Genomic DNA, 12,070 nt, shown 5'->3' on the forward strand with positions numbered 1-12,070 from the left:
CAAAATTTGAATCGGTTTGGTAGAACCAAACCGAAACCGAACCGAAATTTGAATCGGTTTGGTTTAACCAAACCACCAAATCGAAACCGAATTTTTGGTTCAATTTCGGCCAATTTCACCACCCCGTACTCATATTCATTGGAAATCGGGGGCAACGGTTTGGTTTGGTTTGGTTTGACCCCCAAACCGAACAGAAATTTGAATCGGTTTGGTTTTACGAAACCGAAATCGGATTTTCGGTTCGGTTCGGCCAATTTTGCCACCCCTAATATTTGCCCATTTTTGTGCCTCTTGAAAATTAAGTCAATTTTAAGTAGAGAAATTATATTTTCACCTACTTTTCAAGAATTTCTACCCATGTGTTTGCCTTTTCCTCCCTCACCACCTTTTCCGTTTCACATTTTCAAGAAAAGAGAAACAAAAGGGCGTAGAAATATCATTTCTTTAAGATGCTGTTGTTGGATAAAATATTAAGGGTGGTACTTTTGAACTGGGGGTGGGGGGGATATCACTGCCCATACTTAAAACGAATAAGACAGAAAAGGTACTGCAACTGTGTGCGTGTGTAGTCCAGCATTTTTTTTAAAGAGGAATGCTAGACTCACAGGAGCCCTTGCAAAAAAAGAGGACAGGGGCTCTCTCATAGTCTCATCGGTCAATTTCCATTTATGATGGGCAGAGAAAAGGGTGATGATAAATTCGCACCCCTTGTAAGATAATTTGCTCCACTGTATTGGAGGGTAGGTGGCGTTTTTAAACTTCAATTCACGTTAAAAAGGTGCGAATTATCCCACAGGGTATGCAAATTTACCATTGCTCAGAGAAGATTACAATCATAATTGTCATAAAATTGACCAATGGGAGAGCCCTTGTGCCTTTTTTCCAAGCGCTCCTATGAGTAGCATTCCCCCTTTTTTTTTTTTTTTTAAAGTACTGTAGGGCCCATTTCATAGGGACATAACTTGAATAGGCTTTACCCCCATAAATCATCTCCATAGAATGATCCTAACCCTCCGATCTATAGCTGGCTGTACATTTAGAAACCTCTATAAATTAGAGGGTTAGGATCATCCTATGAAGATGATTTGCAGGTACAACCTATTTAAGTTGTGTCCAAATAAATGAACAGTTTGGATCATCCAATTAAGTACTCCACCACAGTGTACTTCTGTAAAAATAGTGGACCTCCAGCGAAACACCATATAAAAGGGGAGATAATATTTTCACCCCCTGCAGTCCGCATTCGCCCCCTTAAAACGTCAACGTCGGGCAACTTTAACGCTTTTTGACGTCAAACCACGTTAAAAGGAGGGCGAAAATACCAACTCCCTATTAAAATATTAAAATCTCCATTTCCTTTTTAGGATAAGAGACTGTATTACCGTTAGGTCGTTTAAGGGGCTTTTTAGTCATTTAACCTACGAAAATATCTAAGCTCAAAACTGGGTACGGTTTTTCGGTAGTATCGTGGAAATAGAGAAAACTGCTGCTTTTCCGCTTTGTTTTTTTTCCATCCCAACCAATGTCTTGGTTGTCTGGTTTTTCCTTCTCGGTTAAATCCATGGCCCCTGGTTTTCCTCCTCTTGTCTCCCTATATACTCTCTCTTTTGCTCCTCTCTTTGTCCCAGACTCCCATCAAATCTACAGAAAACTTTCATCCTTTCATAACACTTTCATCTCTCGTTCTCCATCTAGAACCGAAATATTCGATTTTTTTTATCGAATTTCGGCTCTGTATCTCCTAATCTTTCATACTTCGTTCATCATAACAAAAAATTCCAAGTCTTTAGATCAGATTTCGGATCTAGATCTCTAGATCTACTCATATTCTGTAGATCATCTCGGTTTCAAGGTATTCACAACAAAAACTGAAAATCTTCGCTCTAAATTCTCGATTTCGGACAAAGTAGAAGCTATTGAATTGAAACAAGATCCATTCGTTTAGTTTTTTTTTTTTTAATTTTCTTTTTCAGATCCGTGATCTACATTTGAGATTTGAATAGAGAGGGTTTCTAGATGAAAATCGAATCGAGTGTCGTTGGGAATAAGAGGGATAAGGTTCTGAGGCATGGGGAGAAGATTATTAGGAAGAAAGTTCAGAGGAGAACGAAGCGTACTGCTCATCCACCATTGCCTAGAGCAATTCAAACGCTCTTCTACGCGTGCCGAGAGGTGTTTCATGGCCCTGGGACCGTTCCTCTACCATTGGATGTGCAGAAAATGCAGCTTATTCTAGGTACGGCTCGAAAAAATCTCCTTTGGATTTCGTTTTTTTTTAATGTATTCACACTGTCTTTATGTTTGGAACATTGCTGTCAAATGAAAAGACAAAAGTAGAATGAAGAAGAAAACAAAGGTTTTTAATTGGAGCTCTCCCTTGTTTTGATAATGACACTTCATTATGTATTAACTACATTGTGATCGGTTGTTGAGAACATCTTGAAAACGGCAACAAACTTTAAATGCTGATTAGAAAATCTCATCAACTCCCCATCTTCATTGCCCCTATTTCTACCAGCATGTTAGACCTATGATTTAGCTGAGATTTTGAATTTACTGCTGACACGTGTCCTGCTGCTGTGTCCGTTCCTTTGGACACTTTTAAATGTCTTGCCGGTAGTGATAGAGTTAATGTGGGCATGAGGACACTATTTGTGTAATAATTAATAATTTTAGGTGTATCTAGGTATCACAATTTCTAGATTTTTAGATGTTGCAATGTCAGACAACTCAAATCCTAGTCGAAACTCGACACAAGAATCCTTATCGAAAAATTATGATTAAATATACTTTTTATTTTAGCCGTGTCCCCGTTTCTAAATTTTGGAGGCTTGCCGTGTCCAACACTCCGTGTAAGTGTCGACACGCGACACTCGTGTCCGTGTCCACAAACCATAGCATTTGACGCATTAGAGTGTTGAAACAAAGTTGGGGTATGCCTAATGTATATAAATTTCTTTGTATTGCAGATAAAATGAAACCACAAGATTTCGGGCTAACGGGGGATATAAACTTCTTCAAGGCTAAAAATGTTGCCAATGGAACTCCAAGAATCACATACACAAGCATTTATAATTGCGACAACTTTTCAGTAAGATATCTATTTCTCCCTATTAACCATCTTTAATTACTTACCTTTATTTTGTGTATAAAAATCAAATAAAAACACTTCCTTGTGCTTTCTATAAAAAAAAAAGGGGATATCTATTTCTCCCTATTAACCATCTTTAATTACTTACCTTTATTTTGTGTATAAAAATCAAATAAAAACACTTCCTTGTGCTTTCTAAAAAAAAAAAAAAAAAGGGGATATCTATTTCTCCCTATTAACTATTACTTACCTTTATTTTGTGTATAAAAATCAAATAAAAACACTTCCTTACTTGTGCTTTCTAAAAAAAAAAGGGCGGCCCAGTGCATGAGGCTCCTCCCATTGCGGGGTTTGGAGAGGGCTAGATGTACGCAGCCTTAACCCTGCTTTGCAGAGAGGCTGTTTCCATGACTCGAACCCGTGACCACTAGGTCGCAATGGAGCAACCTTACCATTATTTTGAGAAAATTAAATAAATCGGTAGAGTTTTCTTACACAAATTGAAAGGTTTGAAATTACTTTGATGGGCTGAGAGTCGGTCAAAGGAAGGATAAGCAAAATGTCCGAACCATTTTAGGACTGATAAAAGACATCCCACCAACCTTAATGCGATTGATCCCCCATCCCTGCATTTCATATCCTCAAGTAAATAGTTAGATGGACGTGAGGAAATGATCTACATTTTTAGTAATTTCTATAGAATCATCTGGTAGATTCAGTTATTTTTCTAAGATGTGATGGAATTATCTCTTTTATTAATTACCCATCTCCACAGTCGGCTCAAAAATCTTATTCTTGATTTATCTTTTGCAGATGTGCATTTTCTTTCTCCCTCCATCAGCAGTCATTCCTCTCCATAACCATCCAGGGATGACTGTTTTCAGCAAACTTCTTTTTGGGTCAATGCACATTAAAGCATATGATTGGGTTGATCCTGTTGAATCAGATGAAACATTGCCATTCTCCCAATGTAAGTACTTTAGGCTGCCTGTTCATATAGCTTCTTCTTCTTCTTGTCTTCTCAAAAGTAGTGAAAACTGGCGCCTAGTGCCAGTAAAAAAATTCTAAAAACAATTAGGATCTTAAAACATTATTCAATACTTAATTGTATTTTATGGATGATACATAAATTATGATAACAAATAGGGACAATGCTGGTAGAGTCAGTACCTAAACGTATTGGAAAACTATATATAGACTTGCTTGTTTTAGGAATTTCCCAAGCAGCCACCCTAATGTGGTGACCTTAGGCTTGTTTAATAAATAAGGCTATTCTTTCCATTAAAAGATTGATATTACTGTGGTGTTTGAGATGCCGCACAAAAGGGAGGGCTGTTAGGGGACCTCCCTAAAATGGGATTGATCGACTTCCTAGGAGCTCTCTTGTGCCTCTCAAGAATTCTCTCTCATGTTTGGATGTGCAGAAAGTTTTTTTCTCTTTGGAAAATACTTTTTTCTTGAACTTTTTTATAAATTTTCCTTGGAAAATCTTTTCTATTTTTTGGTTCACAATGTTTCAATTTTTTGAAATTTCATATTCTATTGTTTGATTGATGTTGACAAGCACCTTCATGAAAAAATATCTAGAGCAATGATAAATTGAAGGGCACCCGCTCTGTTTGGTTGCCGGGTTTTTTTTGTTCCTGGGAGTTATGTGGGAGAAAAAAATACCCTGGGAGATAGGTGGGGAAAAAAAGTCCTAGAAGTATCCTGGTAAAATAAAAATCCCATGTTTGGTTGACCGGATTATGGTGGGAAAAAAAAAAGAGCCCAAGGTCACCCAATTGGATTCATGTCACAGTGCTTGTCGCAACTGGGACAACCGTAATCCTGAAAATTGACCAAAATATGTTTGGGTAATGATGAGCATCTTTATGAAAATTAATTAGAGCAATGATAAATTGAAGGGCACCCTTGAAAGAGCCCAACGGCAAGGGTTCCCAATTGGATTCACTTAACCCACTGCTCAATATGCCTAGAAAAATAAAAGCAAATCAAATGAGACAAAATGATATGGTCGAAAATGCCTAAATATAAGGGCTGTCAACACTCAACACCAATTCCCTTTCAACAATAGCTAATGATAAGTTCAATCATCATCGTATTTGCTATGTGTATAATGACTACATATTCTTTTGCGAAGTGATACATTCGCCCCTTTTTTTAAAATTGGAATAGTTCCCTCTAGTATATTTATGACAAATCTTTTACACTAGAAGGGGACTGTCCCAAGTAAAATTGCCTAATCTTTTTAACTTTCACATTAAAAGAATTGAAAGTATCAGCACTAGAGTCTCTTCAAAAAAAAGTATCAGCACTAGAGTATGTGTAAATTCAAATTTATAGTCTCAAAGGTCCCCAATATTTGTTCTAACTGTCCTTAGAGAGAGGCATTGTAAAAATTTCTTGTGTTTGATGAAAATTAAACTTGTTGATGTAGCCGCGAGGTTGGCAAGAGTGGAGATGGACACTGTTTTCACAGCTCCATGCAAGACTTCCATACTCTATCCTGCTGCCGGAGGCAACATCCATGCCTTCACAGCGGTAACACCATGTGTGATTCTTGATGTGCTGGGTCCCCCCTATTCCAAAGAAGATGACCGCGATTGTACGTATTACAGAGATTTGGCCTACTCCAGATCCTCGGGTGAGTAAAAAAATCTTTCATCTAATAAGGAGAAATTATATGGTGCTTGAGCGTGAAGTTAGAAGTACCGCCGCCCTTGATATATGATCCAACAGGAGCCTCTTAAAAAGTGCGCTCCTGTTGGATCAAATATGTAGGGCGGTGCCATATGAGAACTCTATTTATTGAGATTTTATATGGTGCCCGAGTGTGAAGTATCGGGCGTGCAGCACCCTTGATATTTGATCCAACGGCAGCCCACTTTTTAACAGGCTGCCCTTGGATCAAATATCAAGAAGGGCAGTACTTTTGATATAATTTCTCCTTTTTGTAACCATTTTTGGGCGATAATATTTTCAAACCCCCCCCCCCCCCCCCCCCCCCCCCCCCACCAACTTAAAAGCATTACAAGGGGGGCGAATGCATACTGCAGAGGGTGCAAATATCATCTCCCGCTACCTTATATTGCCCACTTATATCGTATACCATATAACAGAAAGTAGCCATCAGATGTGGACCCTCCAAAGGCAAAGATCCACCATGGGGCACATACATTCAGGTTTTGGGCCCCATCATTGGTTCACAGTCTGATTGTTTATTCGGAAGAGCACACTAATCTTTATACGAGGAGTGCTAAACTGAAGGGTGCCCTTGCAAAAAACGAGCTACAAGGTTCCCAAAAGAGGGGTGCATTTATCAAAAAAGGGATTGCAAAAAATATTCCTTAGAAAATAAAATTCTAGAGTCTAGTGGATTTGCCTAAAAATCAACCAAAATCTTGGCAATCAGGGCGAATTTAAGGGAATGTTTGGATTTAGGGAAAAGAAAATTATGACAAATAATAATTTCCTTGAAAGAATATTTCATAGAAAAGTAAAATTCTCGGGTTTAGTAGATTTGCAGTTTTCCTTGAAAAACAAGGAAAAGTTTTGGTTTTGGAAAACAAAATTCCATTTAAAAAGAGTTTACAAAACACTGGAAAATTTATTATCCATTGGAAAAAAAGAAATCTGAAAAAATTCCCCTACATGCAAGAAACCCCTAATCGTCCAATCAGAACTTCAATGAATGTAAGTCATCTGATCAGAATCTTAATATCATCCAATTGGTCTGATTCTCACCGTAAAGCCCATCTATGATATGGCCCAGCGGATGAACGGTCAGGATTCCGTGCCATGTGTCATAATCAGGACTTAGAAAATTAATAGAGGTCTTTGAGTATTTTTTTGGGAGATGAGTTTTGTGCTTCAATGTTTTGATAAACATGCACTCCAACTTTTGTCGTGTAGTATTTAAAGGGCTGTCAGAGGAGTATTACGGATTTCAAAAAGCTCTTAAAGCCCTTAAATACTACAGAACAAACATGTGAAGCGCGTTTTTATCAAAACATTGGAGCGCTAAAAGCCTGAAATCATTTCCCATTTTTTTGGGACATGTTATCCGCACTACTGTATTTTGATGATGAAACTCTCACTTTATTAAAAGTACGGTATGGCCCGCACCATAGGATGATCCAAACCGTCCATTAGATGGGCCATAGCCTAAATAGGTTGTGTCCCAAAAATCATATCTGTAGGTTGATCCTAACCCTCCGATCTATAGAGGGTTATCATCCTACGGTGCGGGCCATACCCTACTTTTAATAAACTGAGGAGGGGCATCATCAAAATACAATAGTGCTGATAACATTTCCCTTTTTTTAATCTTTAAATTAAATTTAAGCAGGTCTCTGAATGTTAATGAAAATATTATATTGCTTTCTAACTGTTTTTTTTTTTATATTTTTTTATTTAATTATTTTCAGATCCTGCCGAGGAAGTGAAAGAGGGCAACGTCTCTTACGGATGGTTGGAGGAGATTGAAATGCCCAAGGACTTGAAAATGGATGGTGGACAATACCTTGGTCCGCAGATCTTTGATTCTATCTCTTAATCTGGACCGTTAGATTTTAACAGATGCAACCTGAGAAATGTTCTTTTATATTCCGTTTTTTCTTTGTTGTTTCTCTTTATATAGAATCCCATTTGAAATGAGAAAGCAATGGTGGAAACAGAACAGATGATTACAAATTATTACTGTTTCTTTGTTTCTAGCCCCATAGTACAAATTGTTACAGTCTGCGATCGTCCCTAGCTTCTTTTTTTTATTGGTAAAATGAAAATTAACTTATGCTTATTGATATGTTTTATAGGGTGGTTCCCACCAACTCAACTCAAACCCATACATCAGTTGGGGCCCTCCATTTTGTCTCATGTTTCAATAGGGTAGGTCCCACAATTAGCACCCGAGCCATGTTTCAATAGGGTAGGTCCCAAAATTGTGGCCCACAAATTTACACATCATATTTTAATGGGGTGTTCCTTTTTTTTTTTTGAAAAAATTGTCAACTGGTGACACAAAAATGCGAAAATAGTGAATGGGTGACACCCTTTTGAAAGTTTGTGAACGGAGGTCGAAATACCTTTTCTGACATGGCCTTTTACGTAAATAACCTTGAGAAAAAAAAACCCATTTTCTCTTCGTTTTTAACTGTACAGAGGCTTTTTTTTTACTTTTACTCTCCATTTTCATTTTAACCACCTGAAACCCATCTTCTCCGGCGTGAGGTGTGACCGGCGTGAAGATCTCTCATTTTTCTCTGGAGTGGGGCAGTTTCTTGCATTATTCCGAACCTCTCTCCTCCGTTATCAAGTGTATTCCGGCGAGGGCTTCATTTTTCTCCGGCGAGGGCTTCATTTTTCCGGCGAGGGATTCATTTTTTCCGGCGTGGGCTTCATTTTCCCCCATCCCTATCGTGCAGGTATGTTAGGGTGTCGTATTTCATATTTTTTTACTTTTTTTTTTCGTTCTATTAAGTTACCTTTGTGGTGTATTGTTTCATTGTCAGTATTTGAAAGTCTTTACACATGTAGGGTTTAAATTTTTTTTTTGTTCCCTATTTTGTTTCATTTTGACTGTGGAGAACCCCCTTTTGAGAATCTCTCATTCTCGGTGTTGAGAATCCCCTTTTGAGATTGATAATATCCCTTTTTTCAGTGTTGAGAACCCATTTCAGTGTTAGGACTCCCCTTTTCCAGTGTTGGGATGCTTTATATCCAGTGTTGGGACCCCCTTTTGAGGTTCATAATCCCTCAATTTAAGTGTTGAGGACCCCCTCCAGGTAGATTGATAATCCCTCATTGCCAATGTTGAGAATCCCCTCATTTCTAGTGTTAGTAACCCTCTCTAGGATGTTGATAATCCCCTATTACCAGTGTTGAGAACCCCCTCTAGGTAGTTCATAATCCCCATTTGCAGTGTTGGGAACCCCTTTTCAGGCTGATAATCCCCCACTTTCAGTGTTAAGAATCCTTTCTAGGTACATTGATAATCCCCCTTCTCCACTGTTAAAAACCCCCTATTGAGGTTGATAATCCCCCTTCTCCAGTGTTGAAAACCCCTGAAGGGAGGTTGATAATCCTTATTTCCAGTGTTGGGAACCCCCTGTTGAGGTTGATAATCCCCATTCTCGTGTGTTGAGAACCCCCTGTGGTTGATAATCCCCCTTCTCTTCTGTTGAGAACCCCCTGTTGAGGTTGATAATCCCCCTTCTCTTGTGTCGAGAACCCCCTGTTGAGGTTGATAATCCTCATTGTCCAGTGTTGAGAACCCCCTGTTGATGTTGATAATCCGCCTTCTCCAGTGTTGAAAACCCCCTCAAGGGAGGTTGATAATCCCCATTTCCTGTGTTGAGAACCCCCTGTTGAGGTTGATAATCCCCTACTCCAGTGTTAAAACTCCCTATTGAGGTTGATAATCCCCCTTCTCTAGTGTTGAAAACCCCTTCAGGGAGTTTATAATACCCATTTCCAGTGTTGTGAATCCCGTTTTGAGGTTGATAATTAATATTTGTAGTGTTGAGAACTCCCTGTTGAGGTTGATAATCCCCCTTCTCCAGTGTTGAGAACCCCCTCAAGGGAGGTTGATAATCCCCATTTTCAGATTGTTGCCAATCCTCTTTTGGATCATTGTTCATATAGTAATTTTTGGTACGGTTTCTACACTTGAGAATCACATATTTGAGTTGCGAACCCCATTTTAAGAAACATGAACTTACATTACAATTAATTATGTTCTTCTTTTGTGACAGTGATAATATATATAGTTGGATTGGGAGAAGGCAAAGTCTACAATGAAGACGCGTGTAAGTGTAGTCTTTTTTGTTCTCGTTTTAGATTGTTAGTCAATAGAATGCTCTTTTATTTTCTAATTGTGTTAATAGGCAAATGAGAGTCGGAGTCGAAAGTCTAATAGGAAGCCCACAATGGGTTTAAAGAATGAGGAGATGAAAATGAAAGGTGGTAAGGGAAAAATGAAATTGAGAGGTGAAAAGGGAGAAATGAAACTGAAAGGTGAGAAGGCAAAAATGAAAAATAGAGGTGAGAAGAAGATAGTTGAAGTGAAAGGTCAGAAGATGAAAACCAAAGTGAAAGGTCAGAAGATGAAAACCGATGTGAAAAGTGAGAAGATGAAAAGCAACGTGAAAGGTGAGAAGAGTGAAGTGAAGGCGAAACATGTAAGTGTATTTGATCTTTACAGTTTTAATCTAAGTTACTTGATAAAAGTTCAAGCTCTGATTATGTATGTTGTTTTACAGGATCCATATGTCTCTGCACGATGTTCTCCATCGTGCTTTATTAAAGAGATGCGGAGTACACAGTTCTGGCAGTCCCACTATGATGCTATAGGCAAGACCCCTTTCAAGGACTTCATCCGCCTAGAACAGAATACACTAGAAGAGGCTGTCATGCATAAGCCTCTAATTAGAGCACTACACAGTAAGTGGGTTCCGGCGACAAAGACATTCATGCTCGGAGGTATCGCAGTTCCATTTAGGGCTAGCGATGTTGCATTGGCTTTAGGCCTTCCACTTAGAGGGGAAAAAATTAATTTGGCGAGGGTTCCGTGGACGGACAAGAGCTATACATGTTACTTTACAACTTATCCATCATTTAGTGTTCCCACAAAATTCATTTCATTGTACAGGGATATAAGACTTCAGGGCGTGATTCAATGGATGACAAAAATAAGTTGGACTCCGATCGGTTGGCGAACGAGCTATTGCATCGTACACTTGACCATATCCCGTTAGAAGATATTGGGATGCTTTTAATCCCATGCTGTCAAGACTTTCATTGGGCTCTTGTGCTTGTTGATATGGTGAATAAAAGGATGGTCGAGTTCAACTTAATGGAAGGGGAGTCATTTCAGGAGTGAGCATCTCCCACTGTAAGTAAATTAACATCTTCCGTAACATTTAAAGTTACTTCCATATGTATAACATTCAATATTCCTTCGTTGTCTTAAATTCACGTAGCATTAATGAAGGAATATTTGAAGGGCCGGAGTTGCAACATCGATGACTTTCCATATTCACAGATGGATGGCTTCCGAAAGCAGAACAATGGGTGGGTTCAAACTTAAAACTTTCGAATTTTTTTTAGTATTCCTATCTCATTCGTAGTTAGCTTAAAAGTAACTCCATTCAATACATGCTTTTATACAGGGTTGATTGCGGCGCTTTTGTCCTAAAAGCGATTGCGCATCTCTACCATGGTCAACCACTGAACTTTGGGCCGACAGACATTCCTGAATTTCGGCTACAAGTCTGTGAGAGATTTTTACGATGAGAGTTTGGGGACTGCACACTTATATAGGAACACCTTCTAATGTTCATGGATGTTTATTTTTTCTGATGATCATGCTAAAAGCTTTATTTTTTAATGGAGATTGGCAGGGAAATTGTTAAATGGCAAGGGAAGTTGTTATGGTCTGTGTTTTTGTTTGTGAATGCGTGGAGAACTTGTAAATTGAAATAGGTTTAATGGAAGTGTGTTTGTGTTTGTGAATGGGTGGAGAACTTGGTTGGTGAAACAGGTTTTATGGAATTGTGAACTTGTTTATGACTGTGGAGAAGTTGTAAATGTAAGCAGGTTTTATGGAAGTGTGTTTGTGTTTGTTTTTCAATTTGAATATTGGAACTTGTAAATTTAAACAGGTTTTAGACATGTGTGTTTGTGTTTCTGAATGAGTAGGGAAGTGATAAATTAAAACATAATATGATGTGTGTTTGTGTTTGTGAACAGAATATAAAGTGTGTTTGTGTTTGTGTTTAAACATGTTTTAGACATTTTCAATTCCAGCAGCTTTACTCCCCTGAAAAATGGTTGGTGACCCTTTTTCTGGGTGGGTAACCCACATTCTAAGGTCAATGACCCAAAAAAGGGAGGTTGGTAACCTTTATTTTCAAGTCCAACAGCTTTTCTCCCCTGGAAAAATGGTTGGTGACCCTTTTTCTGGGTTGGTAACCCACA

General features: G+C 38.5%; 2 protein-coding genes across 4 annotated transcripts; both read left to right on the forward strand.

Moving 5' to 3' along the window:
* Positions 1-1,533: 1,533 nt before the first annotated feature.
* Positions 1,534-7,809, forward strand: LOC143887543 (plant cysteine oxidase 2-like). Of its 2 annotated transcripts, none has more exons than XM_077391629.1 (6): positions 1,534-1,852; positions 2,004-2,236; positions 2,970-3,091; positions 3,905-4,061; positions 5,532-5,738; positions 7,522-7,809. In XM_077391629.1, the coding sequence occupies exons 2-6, from the start codon at positions 2,017-2,019 to the stop codon at positions 7,647-7,649; spliced, it is 834 nt and encodes a 277-aa protein (XP_077247744.1). In that variant the 5' UTR covers positions 1,534-1,852; positions 2,004-2,016; the 3' UTR covers positions 7,650-7,809. The 2 variants fall into 2 exon arrangements, with proteins under 2 accessions (XP_077247744.1, XP_077247743.1); XM_077391628.1 differs by having other exon boundaries at positions 1,535-1,852; positions 1,974-2,236.
* Positions 7,810-8,120: 311 nt separating this feature from the next.
* Positions 8,121-11,529, forward strand: LOC143887016 (uncharacterized). 2 transcript variants are annotated; one of them, XM_077391145.1, is made up of 7 exons: positions 8,121-8,517; positions 9,847-9,900; positions 9,979-10,272; positions 10,354-10,534; positions 10,743-10,985; positions 11,074-11,164; positions 11,263-11,529. In XM_077391145.1, exons 2-5 carry the CDS (start codon positions 9,889-9,891, stop codon positions 10,748-10,750), a joined length of 495 nt encoding a protein of 164 aa, XP_077247260.1. In that variant the 5' UTR covers positions 8,121-8,517; positions 9,847-9,888; the 3' UTR covers positions 10,751-10,985; positions 11,074-11,164; positions 11,263-11,529. The 2 variants fall into 2 exon arrangements, with proteins under 2 accessions (XP_077247260.1, XP_077247259.1); XM_077391144.1 differs by having other exon boundaries at positions 10,354-10,985.
* Positions 11,530-12,070: the final 541 nt, after the last annotated feature.

The sequence above is a fragment of the Tasmannia lanceolata genome, unplaced genomic scaffold (assembly GCF_043159265.1).
Source record: "Tasmannia lanceolata isolate RefF3 unplaced genomic scaffold, GAP_Taslan_0.1 ptg000012l, whole genome shotgun sequence".
NCBI classification, from domain to species: Eukaryota; Viridiplantae; Streptophyta; class Magnoliopsida; order Canellales; family Winteraceae; genus Tasmannia; species Tasmannia lanceolata.

Excerpts from the sequence above, each read along its gene's own strand:
- LOC143887543 (XM_077391629.1), top strand. The coding sequence starts at position 2,017 with ATGAAAATCGAATCGAGTGTCGTTGGGAATAAGAGGGATAAGGTTCTG. Across the intron at positions 3,092-3,904 it reads ATAATTGCGACAACTTTTCA|ATGTGCATTTTCTTTCTCCC; the intron begins GTAAGATATCTA and ends TATCTTTTGCAG. Across the intron at positions 5,739-7,521 it reads GGCCTACTCCAGATCCTCGG|ATCCTGCCGAGGAAGTGAAA; the intron begins GTGAGTAAAAAA and ends AATTATTTTCAG.
- LOC143887016 (XM_077391144.1), top strand. Across the intron at positions 10,273-10,353 it reads GTGAAGTGAAGGCGAAACAT|GATCCATATGTCTCTGCACG; the intron begins GTAAGTGTATTT and ends GTTGTTTTACAG.